The sequence below is a fragment of the Carassius carassius genome, chromosome 9, assembly GCF_963082965.1.
Source record: "Carassius carassius chromosome 9, fCarCar2.1, whole genome shotgun sequence".
Classification (NCBI taxonomy): domain Eukaryota; kingdom Metazoa; phylum Chordata; class Actinopteri; order Cypriniformes; family Cyprinidae; genus Carassius; species Carassius carassius.
In genome coordinates this window covers 12,057,106-12,079,222 of record NC_081763.1, presented here as the reverse complement: position 1 = coordinate 12,079,222, position 22,117 = coordinate 12,057,106, and the positions used below count along the sequence as shown (strand labels likewise).

The 22,117-nt window shown below is 37.4% G+C and overlaps 2 protein-coding genes and 1 pseudogene across 2 annotated transcripts; all 3 read left to right on the top strand.

The window, feature by feature from the left end:
* The first annotated feature begins 7,032 nt into the window (after window positions 1–7,032).
* On the top strand, window positions 7,033–9,793 carry LOC132148961 (somatotropin-1). Its single transcript, XM_059557798.1, has 5 exons — window positions 7,033–7,081; window positions 7,392–7,531; window positions 7,734–7,850; window positions 8,648–8,809; window positions 8,915–9,793. Exons 1-5 carry the CDS (start codon window positions 7,072–7,074, stop codon window positions 9,116–9,118), a joined length of 633 nt encoding a protein of 210 aa, XP_059413781.1. The 5' UTR covers window positions 7,033–7,071; the 3' UTR covers window positions 9,119–9,793.
* A 401-nt stretch (window positions 9,794–10,194) lies between these two features.
* On the top strand, window positions 10,195–12,452 carry LOC132148561 (RAD52 motif-containing protein 1-like; annotated as a pseudogene).
* Window positions 12,453–14,876: 2,424 nt separating this feature from the next.
* Window positions 14,877–16,420, top strand: ifnphi3 (interferon phi 3). The gene is made up of 5 exons (XM_059557253.1): window positions 14,877–15,081; window positions 15,175–15,261; window positions 15,342–15,488; window positions 16,039–16,134; window positions 16,229–16,420. Exons 1-5 carry the CDS (start codon window positions 14,956–14,958, stop codon window positions 16,319–16,321), a joined length of 549 nt encoding a protein of 182 aa, XP_059413236.1. The 5' UTR covers window positions 14,877–14,955; the 3' UTR covers window positions 16,322–16,420.
* The last annotated feature ends 5,697 nt before the right edge of the window (window positions 16,421–22,117 follow it).

Sequence of the window (22,117 nt, the reverse complement as noted above, 5' to 3'; positions counted from 1 at the left end):
CTGATTGGCCAGCTATCCAGTGTGTTTTGATTGGCCGAATAACTCAAGCCGGTAATGGAAATGTTACGCCCCTTACCATACTGTGATGCCGTGTGTGCCTGATAGGTAGGATAAAATGTCAGAACACTGGCTCGATGACACAAAACCAATAAAAGCCATTAAAAACAAGGCATTTGTTGCATCCAGTTGGGACATAATAACTGACTATATTGACTTATACTGTCTTTTTATGCATTGCCTTACATATCGCACTGCATACACATAAAACTATGTTTGCATTTGTGATCGGATGAATATCTGAATATTTGTGTTGGACTGTTCTGGAACAGTGTTGTATACAACTTAACCACTGATTTCTAGTTGTGTAACTTTGCTTTCACAACAAAACACAAAGTGTCTCCACAACATGGCTCCAGGGGCAACAGCGAGAATAAAAGATACACCTTCTTTCTTTGCATGAACATTTGGGTGGTGTTATGCAAATCGTTTCAGTTACGATTCGGTCAGCACTACGTAACCGTAACGGAGATGTTATGTCAGAAAGAGACTGATGAATGGGATCTTGCCCGAGATGAATGGAACGCCGCATACCTTGGTCTGTGGAATTTGCATCGCGAGCTCCACCCCGCAGAGCGGGTATATAAGGAGCAGCGCGAGCAACTCGCATTCAAGTCTTCCCTGAGGAGTCGAGCCAGTAACCCGGCCGTTGAGCGGAACAGCGATGTGGCAAGGGGACGTAACGAGGGTTACATACGTAACTGAGACTTCCATTTCAGTTGGTCACGTTCTATGTTACGTCACAAAAGAAACTGGAACCCAGTTGGCCTGAAGACCCAGTTGGGCGAGGTGTCTGAGCAGGCCCAGCGGCCAGCTGTGTGCCAGAGCGTCCGTGCCAAGGGTGCCCTCGGTGAGGGAGTACAACAACTGGCAGTGGGAATTTTCTGTAGAGGCAAACAGGTCTATCTGAGCGTCTTCGAAGCGTTCCCAAATCAGCTGAACCGACTGGGGGTGGAGTCTCCATTCCCTGGGGCGAGACTGCTGCTGTGAGAGCCGTGCTTGAGCAGCTTGGCCTGGTAAATTGAAGGGAGGCCATGGCGTGCAGGGCAGAAGCGGCCTGGGCCGCAGCTCTGTAAGCCTTGGCCACAAACGTGGATGAGAACCTACAGGCCTTGGAGGGCAGCTTGGGACCACCACACCAAGCGGAGGCACTCTGCGGACACAGTTGCATCGCAACAGAACGCTCCACTGGGGGAATCCCAGCATACCCCTTGGCCGGTCTGCCATCGAGGGCAGAGAAGGCGGAGGAAGTACCAGAATGGTTTCGGGCAGTTAAAGGTGTCTTTCACGAACTGGTCACTTCCTGGTGCACTTCTGGGGAGAAAGGAACCAGAGGGGGGTGCTGGCGGTCAGCATGAGCTGCCCCCAGGAACCAATCATCCAGCCTCGAGCGCTCGGGACAGGGTGGAGGATTCCATTCAAGCCCGATGCTCTCCGCTGCCCACTGCCTTGTGATGCGGCGATCGACATACGGTCCTCTTCCCGAGCCCCGAATGAGATGTCAGGAGCCTGAGAGGGTCCACCAAACTCATCCAGAAACTCAACCGGCTGCGGCGTTTGTGAGGGGGGTGTGGCCCGAGGAGGTTGGCTCATCGGGGAAGCCCACACAGTAACCCTCAGATCACCCTGGCCACCAGTCGAAGTAGCCCTCTTACGAGAAGAGGAGCTAGAATGGGGTGTGGCAGAGAGGACGCTACCTCTTAAGGTAATCAAGTCTCGATCTTAACGCCGAGATGGTCATGTCCCCGCAATGAGAGCATGGGTCATCCACAAATGGGTCATCCACAAACGCAGTCTCAGCGTGCTGAAAGCCCAGACACGTGACACAGCGATCGTGGCCGTCATGAGGAGCGATATATCGACCGCACCCAGAAACACACGGGCGAAATTACATCTTTAAAAAGACGCAGACTCAGCCCGTTCTCTTTTAGTCTCAGAGGAAATAGCTCTTTTAGGTGCTGAAGCGCTCAGGGGAACGCGGGAGCTGACGCAGGAAACCCAGACGAACCGCTGAATCGCGCCATCACACCAACACCAGTTGATTCGTCTTTAACCACTCCGATGAAAACAGCAAGCGAAGTGCTAGGCTCTGAAGCGAAAGCTTGAATGCGAGTTGCTCATGCTGCTCCTTATATACCGCTCTGTGGGGCGGAGCTCGCAGAGCATCACCAAACCTATACAAGGTACTCGGCGTACCATTGGCTCGTTTTGTAACCACTCGAAGGTGATTGGGCTCTCGGGCGAGATCCCATTCATCAGTCTCTTTCTGACGTAACGTAGAACGTGACCGACTGAAAGGGAACTTCCCACATAGTGAGGTATAGACATGTGGGGGTATTTTTAAATGAGATGTTTTAGGAAGGCGTGGCTAACTTTTATAAAGAATATCTCTTTGGATTTGAGACTGTAGTATTTGCAACTTTATAGATCTTCTTTACAAGAGATTGTAACACTCCAAAGAGAAAGGAACATTTAAAAATCGCATCATATAATTCCTTTAACTTCCAAACTGCTGTTTGCTTGTCACTTTTTCTGTTGCAAATTGTTCAGCTTATAGGGCAAACGAACGCCATCCTGTGTTCAAAATACTTTCTATTTATAGTATTGAGATGCCATTTAAACAGGTTTATTATATTAATTTTACAGTCCATCAGATTTAAAATATAATTTGGATGATTTTACCCCAGAATACACTTTAAAGACTAAAGTCAAAAGGCATAAATATCTGTTGAAATGAATAAACTGCATGTACTGTAGAAGTAAATAAGGCTTCAAGTACTTCAGACAAGGCATTAGTGACTCTCTAGCTCTCTCTCTCACTCACACACACACACACACACACACACACACACATTCAAACCTATACACATAGGCACACATGCCACTCACTGGACATCGTAGAACTACCTCGGCATCTCCTGGATCACAGCAGCCCAAGTGCCACGCATACAAATCAGGTCAGAGGTCAGCTGTGAAGCGTGACCTCAGGACAGGCGGTTCAGTGTGTTCACTCTGACGAGTGGAAGCCGCGTGGTGTTGCTATGCTCATTCATTCTCACTGCCATCTGAATGACACACTCTGTGTCGAGGGTTTATTACTGGAGAGAATATTCTTGAAATAAACCCTCATAATTTGCAATGTCACTGAAAGTAGATATTTTAAACCAATTTCAACTTGCATTTGTTTTGTTTCATGGTAACCAGTGAGACACACATATGGCATAAAGAAATCATTATAATCAAAATACATGTACACCGTATTAAACATTTACTTCCTTTAACTTTCTTTTTATTTCATTTATGTTTTGTCATCTTCTGTTGTTAACTATAACTTTTTAATAGTCAAAATCTGAATACATTGGTAGTTTCTTCTCTCTCTCTCTATCTCTATCTCTCTCTCTCTCGCTTTCTGTCGGGCTTTATTTATTTAAGGGCTGTTTATCAATAGAAAAAGGGGGCAGGACATTATTGTGATGAAAGGATTGACACACAACACAGGCCAGAACCGTATTAATCCAAACAAACACCATTGCGTCTGGAGGATATGCACTAACCGCTAAGTCACAGATCCGGTCTATATTAGGTAACTTTTCAGAATGAACATGTTGGAGGTGATTACTGATTACTGAATGCATTACTCAGTCCTCAGCACTTTTAGGATGCAAAAACCTTTGTTCAGGTCAAGTGTGCATGCAGCCTTTATGTAAGCTAAGGAAGCACTGGAGAAGCTCGTCCAGTCAACGAGTGGTGCCTCCAAAGCAAAGAAGCCGCAGCTGCCTGAAGAGATGCAACATGAGATGACTCAAAACTGTGATGAGTAGCCTGTGGAATCAGAGAGCGGGTGGGATGGAGTCAGTACATTCCAGGGTAGATGTGTAACATCGCCCCCTTTGAAACAAGAGTTGACGAGAAGTGGGAACAAGGTGGAGTTTGCTTTAAAGGAAGAGCACAGCTTATCCTGGTCCCCAAACCGTTTAAGGACACAGAAATACAGGTCGTGAGTTTGTGCAGAAAAGTTAACGCCAGGAGTGGATCAATGATGTCAAAAGTTCAAGACGAGTTTACAACGAAAGGGTCAAAGGTGAACATGCAGCAGGTGGCATAATGGTACCTTACATGTGCAATGACAATAAAGTTGAATCTAATCAGGGCCAGGTGCCTTCTCTTTGCCTAAAGGTTGTCAAGTGTATATTATGGTGCTAGTAACACCAATGCCGTCGGTTCAGTCTGACTTTTTCTACAGACTTTAATCTAGCGGCCAAGATTTTCATGCTTCCATTACACTATTTCATTTTTGTGTGTCTGATTGTGACAACGTCTTACTAAAAAAGCCAAAGTTTTAAAAAAGATACATAGTAAGTAGAGGGTGATATCCCATATCCGTTCTGTCGGCCAGAGGAGCGGAAGCGAGTCAGTAGACAGAGTTCTCTTTACAGAACTTGTCATATAAATGTGTCCAGTATGTAAAGCTGTCTACTTAGATATGTGATCGTAGCAGTATTGCGCCAACTCACCTTAACTTCAGATGGAACTATCTTCATTTTCTCCATTACAATCACTGATAGGATACTTCAAACTAATTGCAAACATTCTTTTAGAGCCCTTCAATGCTTTAATCAACATTTCAAGGTGTTCACAGTGCTATCCACCTTAGTTTTCAAAGCGGAAGTAAGCTATTTCTTGTGAATGTCAGAGACTTCCGATTCATTAATGGCTATTTTTGTTTCGGTAAAAAAACTTCTCAAACATGAAATTTCATTCAAGCTCGAAAAATGTACTGAATACAGCTTCTTTAGAAAATATCTTGAATTTAGTGGCGCCATGTTGTGGCTAGAAATGAAATGACAACCTATTCCCACACAAAACGCAGCACTATATAATATTTCTCTTACTATTCCTTATCAAGTTGGTATGTGGAGGAATGATAGTGTTCCTAGATCCACCCGACAAAGCTTTCTTCGAGGAGTTTTGGTTTTTTCACACTTGACTGACAGGTACCAAGTTCAGGCAGTAGAGTTCCCCGTATGAACAGCTGAGGCATCATGGGGGATTTTTCTCTGGCACCTGCTTCCATTCCGATTGTAACCACAGGGTGGAAGTAACTTACAGTCTTTAAATGTCTGTGGTGCCTCTCAGTTCTGTTCTCTCTCTGTAGATGTTTCTCTGGCAAGCTGATCTGAAGAGCTCAGTGTGGCCCAATGGAGCGGGTGTCTTATAAATCATTATCTTACCCATGAGGGAAAACACTTATATAGACATCTTATATGGAAAAAGAGTAATATTACATGAATATTGTGTGAATCTCACAAAGCGGTCATATCTTATACCCCAAAATCAAAAGAAAATGAATAAATTAAATAAATACAGTAGATAATAAAAATAGAAAATGTATGTAATATATATTCACACACACACATCTATTGGTGGTCAAAAGTTTGGATGTTTTTGGACATTTGTATTTTGCATGTTTTTGCAAAAAACAAAACAAAAAACGAATGTTATTGTAATTTAAGGTTAAGTTGGGTAGGTCATTTTCAGCTGTAAGTCCCATTAAGGGGGGTCTGGTTAACAGGTTAAAAGTATTATTTTACATTTCAGTATATTTAATGTAATTTATTCCTGTGATGGCAAAGCTGAATTTTCAGCATCATTACTCCAGTCACATGTTTCACAGGATGACAAAATCGTTCTGCTGATATGCTGATTTGCTGCTCAAGAAACTTATTATAATCCATTTTTAAAAACAGTTGTGCTGCTTAATATTTTTGTGGAAACTGTGATGCACTACCATTCAAAAGTATGTGGTAAAATATTGAAGAAAGAAAGAAATGGATACATATCTTTATCATACGTTAAATTGATTAAAATGACAGAAAAAAATATTTATAATTGTATAAAAATTATAATAAATTATATTCTTTGGAACTTTTTTTAATTAAATCATGAAAAAAAATCACAGTTTCCAGAAAAAATATTAAGCACCACAATTGTTTTTAACTGATTGTTAATAAGAAATGTTAAGTGAAAGAAAAAAAAAGTAAGTGGAAGGTATAATGTTAAAGGTATAATCAGCATAAACTGACATGATCAATTTTAACTATAATACTGTTTATATTTAAATAGACAGTGGGATTTTAAATGGCCCTAATTGTCAAGAACATAAGCTCCCAATGAAGAAAAATATTATGTTTTTCAACAGCATTCATTATCTTTAGGCAAATTATACTTTTTATTTCTTTTGATTTGTTAGTAAAATATGACCCAGATGTTTCTAATCTGTTATCGAACTAATAAATGTCCTTTACCGATAACCTAACGTGACAGGCGAAACAGCCATGAGGTTCAGATAAACAGATTGTATTCTGTTATTTCCCACAAGGGATTAAACTATGACATTTCACACCCCCAAGACTGCTGAATATTACACACAGGCCAACAGCTCCCGCATCCCCACAGTGACAGCAAACACGTATATGACCTGATTTCCTCTCATATATATTGAGAACATGTCCTTTTGGAAGAAGATGACACCATTTACCGGTGACGTGGCAATGCTACATGCTTCTTCTTATTGTATAGACTAGTGCTGTGCCAATGACAACCACCGGATTCAAATATAAAAGTGGTTTTTAAAACATTTTCAGAAAATAAGATAATAAGACTGCAATTTTCCAAATTTTCACATGGAGAGGAAACTTGCTGTTGTATTTCTTTCATATCAATATTATTTCTTTCAATAAATAAAATGATGACCTTTCTTTGTCTCCAACATCATCCCAGAGTCATGGAAATAGCCATACACATAAATGACCGGAACCACTGCACTGGTTCGTATACACGCAGCAATGCTTAATAAAACATAGTTCTCATGGAAACTCTCATGTTTCAACTCTCATGCATTAAGATGAATCAAAACATGTTCATGCCACATATAAATATCAGTACCTGAGCCAGAAAAGCAAACATTCACAAGCTTTTAACTTAGCCTGCAAGAGTTTGTCTACCCTGAGCGAAATGGCTAGAGGTATGTCTGTGATGCTTTCTGTTGCATGTTATTTGTAGTACTTAGGACATGGATATCTTATCTTATTTTTTAAATATCCCTATTTAGTTATATATTTAATTCATTTATTATATATGAATTATATCTATTTTTCTTACCTGTAAAAGTAATTTTATAGTTTTAATAGGATAACAAAATTGGATAAAAATGTTTTATTTCAATTTTTTTTCTTCAAAATCTTGATTCCATTGGTTATTTGGTAACTTTTTCAGGAGCTTTGAAACAAGACTGTTTCAGATGAAAAACAAATCTCAATCTTTTCCTCTCCTAGCATTAGTGCTGTTGTCGGTGGTGCTGGTTAGTTTGTTGGTGAACCAGGGGAGAGCATCAGACAACCAGCGGCTCTTCAATAATGCAGTCATTCGTGTGCAACACCTGCATCAGCTGGCTGCAAAAATGATTAACGACTTTGTAAGATTCTCATTCAAATCTATTCAGAACTAGTAGCTTTAAAAGTGAAATTTTAACTAACTAAACTGAAGCTTAGGACTTCGAAAACTCATCTGCGAACTTCTGTCAGATGCAATTATTTAGTTATTTGAGTGAGTTAAATGTATTATAAAGAATCAATTTTAAATACAACACTAAATACAGTTTGCCTTTTGTTATCAAGGAGGACAGCCTGTTGCCTGAGGAACGCAGACAGCTGAGTAAAATCTTCCCTCTGTCTTTCTGCAATTCTGACTACATTGAGGCGCCCACTGGAAAAGATGAAACACAGAAGAGCTCTGTGAGTAAACTATATCAATAAAAATTCAATCCCAACATGTTTTGTCCCAAGGGTTTTCGAATTGGAGGGTGCCGCAAAGGGGATTTTGAAAAGTCTGGAGAAAAACAGTATAAAAATATAAAAATACATAAAAATAATAATAAGATTTAACTAAGTACATTAATATGATTAAAATAAGTAATAACCAGTAGAATAAAGTAAAATAATAATAATAATAATAATATTAGAAAGTTGTTTAAATAAATGCATAAAAATACATATTGTACCACAGTGAGCAATAAAAGTAACAAAATATAAGTTAAAGATTTTCCAAATAATATTTTATACATATTTATAATATTAATTTTCCATGTGTTTGGGTCTTTATAAATATAAATATATAGCTGCCTTTTATATTTTAGGGTGAGATCCCTCTTATGAGGATGATCATATTTGGGGATTTGTGCAATCTGAAATATTGAAAACCCCTGTTTTTATTTAACTATATACAACTATAAAACAAACAGTATCAAACAAATTGAATCATACAATACATGCATGATGCAGGTGAAATATTTTAGTTGTTTTCACACAAGTGGATGATAATTTTATTCGTAAATGGCTTATAAATCAAAGAAATCGTTAAGAACATAGTTACCAACCACAGTAGATGCTTAGAGATGAACTGTTTCCATCACATTTTGCATATCATAGTTTGGGAAGCATTTGGAATTGATCAAATATGGGCAGCATAAACATAAAAAATAGCCAGTGGTCTGAAGCCTTCCATTTTATTATTTATTTTTTTCTCTCTTCAGATGTTGAAGCTTCTTCGCGTCTCTTTTCGCCTTATTGAGTCCTGGGAGTTCCCCAGCCAGACCCTGAGCGGGACCGTCTCAAACAGCCTGACCGTCGGCAACCCCAACCAGATCACTGAGAAGCTGGCCGACTTGAAAATGGGCATCAGTGTGCTCATCCAGGTGAGAAAGACAAGCAAGTGTCTAGTGCTCGTACCAGGAGGTGTGACAGCATCTTCACATTTTATTAGACAGCTATAAGATCATTTTACATTTGTTTCTGTACAGGGATGTCTCGATGGTCAACCAAACATGGATGATAACGACTCCCTGCCGCTGCCCTTTGAGGAATTCTACTTGACCATGGGGGATAACAACCTTAGAGAGAGCTTCCGTCTGCTGGCTTGCTTCAAGAAGGACATGCACAAGGTCGAGACCTACTTGAGGGTTGCAAATTGCAGGAGATCCTTGGATTCCAACTGCACCCTGTAGATGGCGCCGGTGTATAGCTAGTCAATACCTGGAACACGTTTGTGCTTTGCTGCAAATCTAAGACCAGTTTACAGTCTGGTCTTATATATGCAGGAAATGTCAACCAGGCATGCCTAGGTCTGTGTTTTCTTTTTCCCTCCTATATTTAAACCTCACCTATGTATTTATTCTTCTCATTGGGGAGTGCTCAGAAATTAAAGCCGTTCCTTTAAAACGTGAAAGGCTATAACACTTCACAGTGGTGCTAAGCAATTTCTGGCAATATTTTCAAATAATGTGGCCTAATTGACTTGAGTCAAAGTGCTGACAATGTGTTTAAAAAAGGGCTAACTATCAGTGTTACGTCTTAAATTGGATTGGTTCACTCTTCAGTGTATGTATGTAACATTTGTCTCATAGATTATGCTCTTATTATTAGCGCATTCGTATTCTTTTCAAGCGCTGTGTCTTTCTCCATTAAAGTTTTAAGTTGCATCCAATATTCTTTTTCCGTGTGGTTTAATTGTCCTGCCTGTCTTAACGTGCACACCTAAAAGTAAAAATTCAGATCAAAATCTGTTGCAGTTCCCTATCATGAGCTGTAATGCGTCCCAAAACAATGAGCAAGATAAAATTGACCGACAATTTTACTGATGCTATTAAGCTACAAACATTGGCACATTAAAACAACACATGCCAAAAAGATACATTTAAATAAATAATAAGAAAAATAAAAGAATTGTCGACGCAATGTTGCAGATCTCTACATATCAACCGGATGAGACAAGATTACATTTTTAAAATGTTTATAAATTATGTTGTTTTATTATTGTGGACGCTTTCAGAACGTTTGGAACGTGCTATTACGTCACCTAGGAAACTCCAGTTTGTTCAATCCTTTCAGAATCCTTCCACTGATCCAATCACAGCGCATTATGTAGTATGACGTCCAAGAGCGCGAAATGCGATTCTGTTTACGGAAGTCGCAGAGGGCAGTGTGATTATTCAGTTTTGTCTAGCGTTTTAAATTCAGTCATATATTTTATGAGGTAACCACAACGTTGCCGAGTTGAGGCTTTATTTAAAATTCATATCTCATGGATATTGAAGTCGATATAATCGAGTTTAAAGTCCCTCTCGAAAACAATAACACTTTTTTCTTTTGGGACATTCAGCCAACATTTTCAGAGGCTTAAATTTATGTAACTTAAGTGTATTGTGTTATTATTATTATTTTTATTAGATTTCATCGTACTGTTCCCTTTTATCTAACTAATGACCAATAATATGCCTTTAACTTGCTCTTCAAGTCAGCTTACGTTTAACCTTTGCCCAAAAATGTACACAAGCATAATGTTTGCATAACTCAGAGATTGGTCAGCTTTGGACTTTTAGGTATTTTTAGTGCAAAATCACCTGACTTCTTAGGAGTCCCTGTGGAGCATGTATTCAGTATTTGGAGCTCTTTAGCTGTTGAAGGTTTGTCACGGTGGCAGAACCTGGTGTTCTGTGCACTGGTGAAGTTCTGCTCATCGGCACTGGCCTCCAAAGCTCAGCAGGCCACTGATAAGCACTGCCTTTTCCTAAGTTCTCCTTAAAACATAGCCTAAAGTGTTACAGCTATAGATAAAGCTGCAATGTGATGTGCTACTTTTTAGATTTATTTTTAAGCAGGTTTGAGTTGAAAGTTGTTTTGCAAATATATTTCTTATTCTCTTTTTCAACCTCTCCTTCAGGTCCGATTGAGCACGGAGCAGAATCTGTCTTTCTATAGCACTAAACCTCTCAGCCTTTCCAAATGTCGCAACCTGGCTTATCACTATCTGGGCTTTAGCGGCTGGTCTACTCTCTTCATTTTTTTCCCTCAAGACAAACTTTGCATCTGTTCACGGCTGGTTTGTATTGTAAACCAAACATTAACATGTTTATTCATTTTTTTATTTCGGTTTTTTAAATAGCCATACATGACAACATGCATAAGCCGCAACATCTGCTAAAATGTTGAATTCTTTAGATCCAGAGGAAAAGCTGATAAAAAGAGAGACGCTAATGAAATGTGTCAAAGACAAAGCTGTGGTGGCTGCATTTGAAAAGGTGCTTCTCATGATCTTGGGTAAATACTTCCAACAGCCTACTGTACACAGCCATCACACAACACATTGCAATCCGTAGTTATATCCATTTCATGTCATTAATTTCTTATAGGAAATGGGAAAGTAGCGATTGTGATCAAGTACGATCCAGATGAGATCCTTCCAGAGGAAAAGTCAGAAGGAGTCATAAAAGTAAGTGTTCCTTAAAGATCTTTGAACATCCTGATCAATAATGTATTGAATTTATTCCATTTGGAAAAAAGTAAATGTATAAAAAAATCTGGTCATCAGCTCATAAGGTTATTGTTTTTCAGGGTCAGTAATGTTATTAACCATTGCAATGGGGAACTAGCCAGTCACTTTCAGTTCTTATCCAGTTGGTCTGTGGTTTAGCAACAGCCAATCAGACAGCTATCTAAAAGCCAATTACTTTATGTGGTAGGTAAATGACATCTCCTGGAATGAGTTTAAAGGTGCTGACAGTAATACTGAGAAGGATTTCCCATGGGACCTCACAGTGGACCTCCCTGACACCCACTCAGCTTTCTCAACCCACACAGTTGCCAATGTTTTCCAGATAAGTGACCACTGAAAATTATATAAGTTTTCTCTTTAATGTTTGGTATTGACCATAATGTGTAGCAATTCCGGTCATTCTCTGTGGTTAACCTCCCAATTTCAGTGCAATTCTCTATTTCCAAAGCAATTCTCAGTTTTTTTTAATGTGGCTGATACTACCAAGGTCACAAAGGTTGAGGTTTAAAGGTCAGGTCAGATGTCAAGCCAAAAAAATCATCTCATTTCATAAGGACTTCAGCAATCCAAAATGCATCTCTTTATCACTTAAACAAAATCTCTTGTGTGCAATGTATAATCAACCTCTTTGTTTGACATATTTGCATTACCTTAGAATACAGGTTTTAGTATGTTCTCATTAAAAAATTTTTTTTTGTTTGTTGTGTTAAATAAAATATATTTGGGGCAGTGGATTTTAATCATATGTGCCTCTCTTTTATTTATTGCTTTTGCCTTGCTGTATTTGTTTGGTTGACTTGCTTTTTCTTTGTCAAGTAGATTTTTTAATGCATTTTTGATCCAGGTTTAAAAATAATATCAGTAGATCCTTAAAACCAGGTTACACAGTTTACCTAAAATACCCTGTGTCTATTCATTTGTGTGATGATAAATTCCTTTTTACACACTGACAGGCGCTTCTAAAGTTAAAAGCCAGTAGGTGGCAGTATCTGTTGCAATTCAGTTGCAAAATTTTTTGTAATGTAGTTTTGTTGTTGTTTTTGTTTTTTCTATGTCTGTATTTTTTTAAATTAATTTTTATTTCGTTTTTTGTTGTTTTAGTACGTCAAATTAAACACATCGGAACAAATTCATCTTGATAATGATAGATAATACTTAAGCAAAATATAGTCAGATCAAATTATATTTGTTTCCAAATTTGTATCAATTTTACTGTCCACCGTATAAATAATTTTTGGGTATAATATGTCACAGTTTACTTTATTTTGCTATTCTAACTTACATGACCTATAGGGTCCCTCACTCACTAGTAAAAAAAGTGAAAAAGCATATCTGCTGTCTGAATAATTTTTGGTTTGACTGTGTGTGTGTGTGTGTGTGTGTTTGTGTGTGTGTGTGTGTGTGTGTGTGTGTGTGTGTGTATATATATATATATATATATATATATATATGTGTGTGTGTGTGTGTGTGTGAGTGTGTAATTAATATGTCTTTTTATGTAAACCTTTGTTTAGGCTTAAAAGTGCACATATTGGTTTGTCTTCTTTTTTAATGCTTGTGGTTTTAAGCATTACTGTATTGAGTAAGAGATCGTAAGTTAATGAACATTTAAATAAATAGAACAGGGGTTCATTTTAAAGTGTCCTTATTGGTTAGGTCTTAAATGGTTGCTGTTTAAATTGCTGATGAAAGTTGTGAATTTCCACATTTTGGTAAAATAAGGAAGTTCTCAAAAAGAAATCAAAAGTTCTGGCGTGAACACAGCTCTGTTAAAGATGTTGAGATTTGTATGTTTGACTTTATAAAGAGAAGGACACTAATAACCTCTTGAGTCACAAACCTAAGTTAATTAGTATTTTATTGTTTGTGTCTCTTTCTGTGTGTGTCTCTTTCTGATTTGTAGTCTGATTTGAGGCATCTGGCAGAACCAAAAGCACAGTGCTTGGTTCGCACACACTTTCGGTTCCCTGTCCTCATTTTCACTTTCTAAGGTAAGATGCCAGTGGGGGTCTCTCCATGTACTCACGAGGTTGAAATTTGCCAGTCGTTGCATTTCATTAGAAACCAAACCAAGAGTAATGAAAAAAAAATTTTTCTTAAAACCACAAAGATTGTATGTGGTTTTGTGCACAGTGTGCACAAAGATTCAAACACACACATACACATCATCTTGGGCAAATCCCAGTCTGTTATTGTGGGCACAATTCTTCAGAATTCTTATTCAGCTTTCAAAATAAAATACTCATATGAATACAGGTAGATCTTATTACAAAGGCAACATAAATTAATTGTTCCAAAATTTATTTGTGATATTTATGTTATACAATTTACTAAAGTATGAGGAATTTGTAAATTATATCTTGGGGGTAATTCTAATTATTTATTAATAATATAAACAATAGATGATGATAGGTTACTTTTAGACCAATATTAGTTCTATTTATTAAAGCTAAGTATTAAAATGAAATAAATGAGCATTTGTTATTCTGGTCTGATTTAAAACTACAGGCGGAGGCCAAGAGCAAAACTAGAGGTAGGAGGCTTGAGACCAGGAATATCTGAGAAAGGATCTATGATTATCACACATTTGTTATTGGCCATAGAGTAAGTCACAAATATAAAGTGTTATTAGCATACACTGTATAACCTCCCAATTTATCTCTAACTTATTTCTCATCCCTTTTTTCTACTTCCAAGAGAGCGCTGTTTGTTTGTTTGTTTTTATATGACAGGACACAGAATTGCTTTAGGTGGCTTTGAGTACACTTTACACAAGGGAATTCATATTTATAAGAATCATCTTGAATATATCTGATAATGTTTTAACAGGAACATATGCTATTTTTGTCGAGCTCATCTGTTTCAAAGCATTCAGATGTAGCACAGTAAAATAGTAGCCAAGTTGTCGACAACTAGTTCTGTCTTGATAAAAACATGTCAACATGCCACATTTTCAGTCAGCTGTATAGTGTTTTGCAGCTCAAAATGTATCATTATTCATATGTCATAATTTATTCATATTCACTGGAATGTATTTGTTTGTTCTATTGGGATTCGATTGTACCATGGGCTCTCAGATACTAGGCTACATACATCTTACAAAATTAATTAAAACCAATAGTTGCGACTCAAACGTGAGATTATGACATATGGTCTTAGCTTCAAATGAACGTTGATAAGGGGAAGTCGAGATGCACTGAATGAGACGTAGGCACAACAGCAGAGGTTCAAGACTCGAAAACACAAATTGAGCCCATTTTTATTTTCTGATGCAGAAAATGATCGTCAAAAATTACCACTTTCCTTTTACGATCTCCAAAATGCAGTATATAAGATGCCGAGCTAAAGTGAGTCTTTACTCTTACGACAATCAAGTTGTGAAGGACAAATTAACAAAGTAAGCAGGCGAATAAGTGGCTTATTTAAATGAATCGGATTATTTATTGCTTGAAATTGATGCATTCTTGTTTTAATCTCGCAAGGTCTCTGATCTTTTAGGCATCTGTCAGAATGGACCTTCATCGTGTGGCCCTGCTGTGCAACTTTTTCTGCTTTGCGCAGGTTTGGTCCTTGCCAACAAACTGCATCCTTCGTAATGACTTACTGAAGAGATCCTATACACTGATAGAGACTGCGGTGAGAATTGCTGAGAATCTTCACAGGTACAATTCAGTAATAGGCGAATATACATATTCATTGAAGAATATATTGTTTTGTATTTTGTCTCAGGGGGGATTTTTCCCCGTGCAGTGCCTGAAGGAAAATGTTGCCATACCTTTCCCGCAAAATGCGTTCGAGTCTGACAACACGGATCAGGTAAAATCTTTGTAATACAATTTTTAATTATTTGCGCATGACTTTTGTGCACATCTGATTACTTTCCAACTCTTGTTCAGGTTACTGGGGTTGAAAAAGCTGTTTACCAGACACTTAAAAGTATTGACGCTTTGTTTGAGAACTACAATGATCCAGACCAGTGGGATGCACAGAAGTGGACTGAGTTTCGAGGCCTCCTGTACCGCCAGATTGTGGACAGCAAATGCGTGAGAAAACTGATTTCTTATTTTTTTTTACGTTGATATCTTAACATTTTGAGATGTTGTCTTCGTTGAAATCACATGTGATTAAAATATAGGCTACTATTAATAATATGAACTGTTATTATTCTGCAATAGGAGTGAATTGTCTTCATTTATTTATTTCTCTCACTCATCCAGTCATTTGTCGGGTTGTAGGCCTAGTTCATCATAGCAATCTGTTCGTTTTTTTTTTCTTTAACTGGAGATTCCAGATATTTCTATATAAAAGGAGAGAGAGATGAGAGATGAGAGAGATGAGAGAGAGAGAGAGAGAGAAAGAGAGAGAGAAAGAGATATGAGTAGTACGTACTGTAACAGACATTGAGTAACACCATGTCACTTGTCACTTGTACCGTGTTGTCCTGGATTATGGCCACACAGAAATATTTGACAGCTGGATGCCTCAACTGAGAATCAGAATCACGTATTGCCAAATAACTGTGTGATATTTGTATGACTTGTAATTTCCTTTTGCATTCAATATTTCATGTTTTCTGGGTCTTGGCAAATATAGATCATGAGCAAGTCTGAAGCTGCACAGGATTTCCCCAACAGAGAAGCTTCACTCAAGGTTTACTTCGAGACTTTATCCTCAACTCTGAAAGAAAAGGTACGCTCGTCTCCTCAACCTATAACTTAGTCCTAGCATATCTCTTGTGTTCTATAATAAACATCCTAATGCTGAATGCCTTTTTTCTGTGCAGGATTTCAGTTTTTGCGCATGGGAAATTGTCAGAAAAGAGATTGTCCACACCCTGAAGTTCATACTGGATCACAACCACAACATCATGTTATAAGTTTTAAGATTTATAAATGCGTCCCTATTTATTGATTATTTATTATTTATTTATTTATTTAATGTTTGTTTTGTCTGTTTATTCTGTTTCTAATCGCTGTATCAGATATAACTGTCAGATTCACTTTTAAATTGCACCATTTCCATTCAGCACTGGACAGTTCACAGCCTTCATTATTTATTTATTATATATATATTATTTATTAAGGTTGTGTGTGTGTGTGTGTGTGTGTTTGCTTGTTTGGTTTTTACATTTTACATAAGTTTTAGTATTTTTTGAATAATAAATGCATTTTGAATACTGACCTCTCATCTTGTCTTGTTTTGTACAATCTTGTTTTATGAGATCTTTGCAATATTTGACTTTTTGTGAAATTAGCTTAATTGAGTTTTGAGATTAATAATAAGTGTGTAAATTAACAAAAATGGGATGGAGGGTGGGTTGGTGAGGATAAGGCAGGTGGATGACTAGTGATGAATGTGAAATGTTAACACAGGAATGGTTACACCAGGTGTAGTGAAATTGTAAGGTTGATATTCAAGTGAAGTGACATTCAGCCAAGTATGGTGACCCATACTCAGAATTTGTGCTCTGCATTTAACCCATCCGATGTGCACACACACAGAGCAGTGATAACACACACACACACTGTGAACACACACCCGAAGCAGTGGGCAGCCATTTATGCTGTGGCGCCCGGGGAGCAGTTGGGGGTTCGATGCCTTGCTCAAGGGCACCTAAGTCATGGTATTGAGGGTGGAGAGAGAACTGTACATGCACTCCCCCCACCCACAATTCCTGCCGGCCCGGGACTCAAACTCACAACCTTTCGATTGGGAGTCCGACTCTCTAACCATTAGGCCACGACTTCCCCTTCAAACTGCATCTCTCTTTCTCAAACCTGTGACCTTACATATTGATGACTTGACCTTATACATTTGTGCATCTATGTGCTGTTTGTTCCAGAAGAAGCTATTTCTATTTTTAGCAGACATTAAATGAGATCTGAATAGACCTATCCTTATGATCACACTTTAACCACATATCCTGTGTTTGTACATTGCTGCAAAAAAACATCCTGTTTTTGTCTATGTCTAGAGCGAATGCAAATTTGTAGTGTAATAGTTCAGTGAACTATTAGAGAAAGTTTCTTAATACACATTTAAATGATTCAGAAAATTTAACATTGATGAATCATGACGAAAGTAAATTTTAAACTTTAAAACCACCACTATAAACGGAGCCTATAAGTGCTCCGAAGCTTCTGTCACCTTTCTACTGTGGTCTGGGCTCAATCCTCGCCTGAAAAAGATTTCAAAACACTAACAAACATTGATAATGATAAAAACATATATTTTGAATGAGAGTTAAATCTGGAGACTCAACAGTCCACTTAAGTACATCCTATGACTGATCCCTGAGCTAAGCAGAAGTAGATTTGGATGTGTACTTTGGGATGACTGTCCTGCAGGAAAGTCCATTGATCATCAGCTTCCGTCTTTGCTCCAAAGGCATCACAATTATTGCCAAAATTGCCTGATACTTCAAAGAATCCATGATGTCCTTCATACAGACATGATGTAAACAGCCCCATAACAGGGCTAGTCCACCTCCAAGTTTGACCATGATGGGGTTCCTCTGTTTATAAGCTTCTCCTTTCTTTCTTTTTCTTTTTCTTTTTTTTTTTTGCACCAGACATACCGCTGATCCATGGGTCCAAAAGCTTGGTCACATCACTCCATAAAACATTCTTCCAGAACTCCAGAGGTCTACCCGAATGAATTTTAACATGTTCAAGTCGGCTTTTTATGTTCTTCTTGTTCATTCGGCTCTGACACAAAGGTCATAGTTATCTAGAGTTTTTCTTATACTCTGCATTGAAATGTTTTTCCTCCTTTCATTGGGTCATCTTGCAAATCTTTGGCTGTACATTGTAGGTTTTCCTCAGTTGCTCTGATAAAATTTATTATGAAATTGTGCTTTTTCTTCAACACCCTCAAAGTTTTTCTTGTTCAACACATGTTTAGCTAAGGAATAAGGCTGTATCTAGGAAATCTTTATTAGATTTTCTAATAAAACTGATTCTTCTAGCTTTTGAGAGACCGCTGTTAAATTTGTATATTTGCTACTCTTCAGCACATGGATGGGCAAAGTATATGCATGTGTAACAGCTAAAGCTAATTCTGTTTTTAATAGAGATTCTAAGACGATTTTGTTCCCCACCATTAAAAAGTGACTAAAAAAAGCAATGTTGAATAGGAATTTAATGATTATGACATAGCTATGTGACATAGCTGTGTTAAAATTACATTGTATTGACATTGTCATTTTTAATATGCCAGTAAACTGATATAGATAGGGGTGTGGTCCTGGTCAAGACAATCTCCTGAACTCCAAACTGAATGTCAGAATGGGAAAGAAAGGTGATTTAAGCAATTTTGAGCGTGGCATGGTTGTTGGTGCAAGACGGGACGGTCTGAGTATTTCACAATCTGCTCAGTTACTGGGATTTTCACACACAACCATTTGTAGGGTTTACAAAGAATGGTGTGAAAAGGGAAAAACATCCTGTATGCAGCAGTCCTGTGGGTGAAAATGCCTTGTTGATGCTAGAGGTCAGAGGAGAATGGGCCGACTGATTCAAGCTGATAAAAGAGCAACTTTGACTGAAATAACCCCTCGTTACAACCGAGGTATGCAGCAAAGCATTTGTGAAGCCACAACACACACAACCTTGAGGCGGATGGGCTACAACAGCAGAAGACCCCACCGTGTACCACTCATCTCCATTACAACTAGGAAAAGGAGGCTACAGTTTGCACGAGCTCACCAAAATTGGACAGTTGAAGACTGGAAAAATGTTGCCTGGTCTGATGAGTCTCGATTTCTGTTGAGACATTCAGATGGTTAGGGTCAAAATTTGGCGTAAACAGAATGAGAACATGGATCCATCATGCCTTGTTACCACTGTGCAGGCTGGTGGTGGTGGTGTAATGGTGTGGGGGATGTTTTATTTGCACACTTTAGGCCCCTTAGTGCCAATTGGGCATTGTTTAAATGCCACAGCCTACCTGAGCATTGTTTCTGACCATGTCCATCCCTTTATGACCACCATGTACCCATCCTCGGATGGCTACTTCCAGCAGGATAATGCACCATGTCACAAAGCTCGAATCATTTCAAATTGGTTTCCTGAACATGACAATGAGTTCACTGTACTAAAATGGCCCCCACAGTCACCAGATCTCAACCCAATAGAGCATCTTTGGGATGTGGTGGAATGGGAGCTTCGTGTCCTGGATGTGCATCCCACAAATCTCCATTAACTGCAAGATGCTATCCTATCAATATGGGCCAAAGAATGCTTTCAGCACCTTGTTGAATCAATGCCACATAGAATTAAGGCAGTTCTGAAGGCGAAAGGGGGTCAAACACAGTATTAGTATGGTGTTCCTAATAATCCTTTAGGTAAGTGTGTGTATATATATATATATATATATATATATATATATATATATACAGTACAGACTGAAAGTTTGGAAACATTACTATTTTTAATGTTTTGAAAGAAGTTTCTTCTGCTCATCAATGTAATATTGTGATATATTATTACAATTTAAAATAATTGTTTTTAAATGTATTATACTTTAAATTATCATTTATTTCTGTGATGCAAAGCTGAATTTTTAGGATCATTATCACATGATCCTTTAGAAATCATTCTAATATGATGATAAAAAGTAAAAAAAAAAAAAAAAAAAAAAAATTTTTAAATATAAATATTTTGTAATAACAATATACACTACTGGTCAGTAATTTGGGGTCGGTAATTTTTTTACTTTTTTTTATTTTTTATAAAATCAATACTTTTATTCAAATATACTATATATGTGTTAAATTGATAAAAAGTGATAGTAAAGAAAATATATTATTAGAATATATATTATTAGAATTTTTATTTTATTTTGAATAAACGCAGTTCTTTTTAACCTTTTATTGATCAAATATTTTAGACAGCAGAACTGTTTCCAACACTCATAATAAATCAGAATATTAGAATGATTTCTAAATGATCATGTGATAGACTGGATGTTACATGTGACACTGAAGGCTGGAGTAATGATGCTGAAAATTCAGCTTTGCATCATAGGAATAAATTATTTTTATATTCAAGTATATTCAAATAGAAAACTATTATTTTAAGTTGTAATAATATTTCACAATATTACAGTTTTTTCTGTATTTTTGATCAAATAAATGCAGGCTTGATGAGCAGAAGAAACTTCTTTCAAAAACATTAAAAATAGTAATGTTTCCAAACTTTTGGTCTGTACTGTATATATATATATATATATGTGTATATATATATATATATATATATATATATATATATATATATTTATATATATATATATATATATATATATATATATATATATATATATATATATATATATATATATATATATATATATATATATATATATATATATATATATACAGAGTTATTAGGTTGTTTTCTCCTGTTTTTTTTTCAAACTGGCGACAGTCTCCTTTCTCAGCAGAAAATCATATATCCGCTCAACCAATCACAGCACACCATTCCACGCACTCTAGACAGTAGCTTTGAATACACCTGGCATCCTAGTTTTCCTCATCTACTTTGTACATTTTGATCAACAAACAAACTAAGGACTGCATGATAAATTGCATGTGATTGTCATGGGCATCTCGTCAGTAAAGCTGGTTCAGTACTTTCAGATGGAGCGGCTGGGTGTTGCCGTGACCCAGATCAAACAACTCAATGTTTGTGAATAAAGAATAAAATATTTAAAATCAGGTAAAAGTTAAATAAATACCAACACATACATTTAGACATTTTCTAAAAATGTGTGTCCCTACTCAGACATCATGTTATGATTTATTTTAGGTAAGAAAGTTTGCCTGTCAACTCGCAGTGGAATTCAACATACAGCATCCACAAACATGGGATGAGAAGAAAATGACAGGGCCTGATTGGTTTGGCTCGTTTATGAAGCGGAACCCCAGACTTTTTTTAGTGATTTTTTTTGTTCTTGTCACCATTGTGACTGATAAAGAATGCATTTAATTTGTTCGTTCTCTGGAGTGAGGATAAACCTACGTTTGTTAATTTGCTCTCACTCACACACACACACACGTTTGTTTTTGTGAAAAGTGGGGACATCCCATAGGTGTAATGGTTTTTATACTGTACAAACTGTATATTCTATGGCCCTTCACCAACCCTACACCTAACCCTCACAGGAAAATTTGTGCATTTTTACTTTCTCAAAAAATGTAAGCGTTTTGAAAAATGGGGACATGGGTTATGTCCTCATAAGTCACCCTCTCCTTGTAATACCTGTGTCATACCCGTGTCATTATACAGAGTTGTGTCCTGATATTTCACAAAAACAAGAACACACACCCATATGAATGTGCACGTACAGACATGCACACACAAACACACACACACAAAGGCACACAAGCACAAAAACCAACAATATGCTCATACACTCCCCATATTCACACATATTTATTGTTGCAGCCATTCATTGAAAATAAAACTGTTGCTGTGGCATATCACTTGGAGTACCCTTAGTTTTTGTATATTTTGTCTACCTGTTACAACTTACCCCAGTATGTGTTACAAAGGACCAACTTGTATTTGTCATCATCTCACAAAGTATGTGATATAGTTGAATAAATTTAAATTGTTGCCATTTGTAGTAGACAAATGTGGGTACTTTGCCTAAAAGTTTCAAACATGTAGCC

Coding starts and splice junctions, on each gene's coding strand:
- LOC132148961 (XM_059557798.1), top strand. Junction 7,532..7,733: donor CAAAAATGATTAACGACTTT/GTAAGATTCTCA, acceptor TTTGTTATCAAG/GAGGACAGCCTGTTGCCTGA. Junction 8,810..8,914: donor GCATCAGTGTGCTCATCCAG/GTGAGAAAGACA, acceptor GTTTCTGTACAG/GGATGTCTCGATGGTCAACC.
- ifnphi3 (XM_059557253.1), top strand. CDS start 14,956: ATGGACCTTCATCGTGTGGCCCTGCTGTGCAACTTTTTCTGCTTTGCG. Junction 15,082..15,174: donor ATACACTGATAGAGACTGCG/GTGAGAATTGCT, acceptor ATTTTGTCTCAG/GGGGGATTTTTCCCCGTGCA. Junction 16,135..16,228: donor CCTCAACTCTGAAAGAAAAG/GTACGCTCGTCT, acceptor TTTTCTGTGCAG/GATTTCAGTTTTTGCGCATG.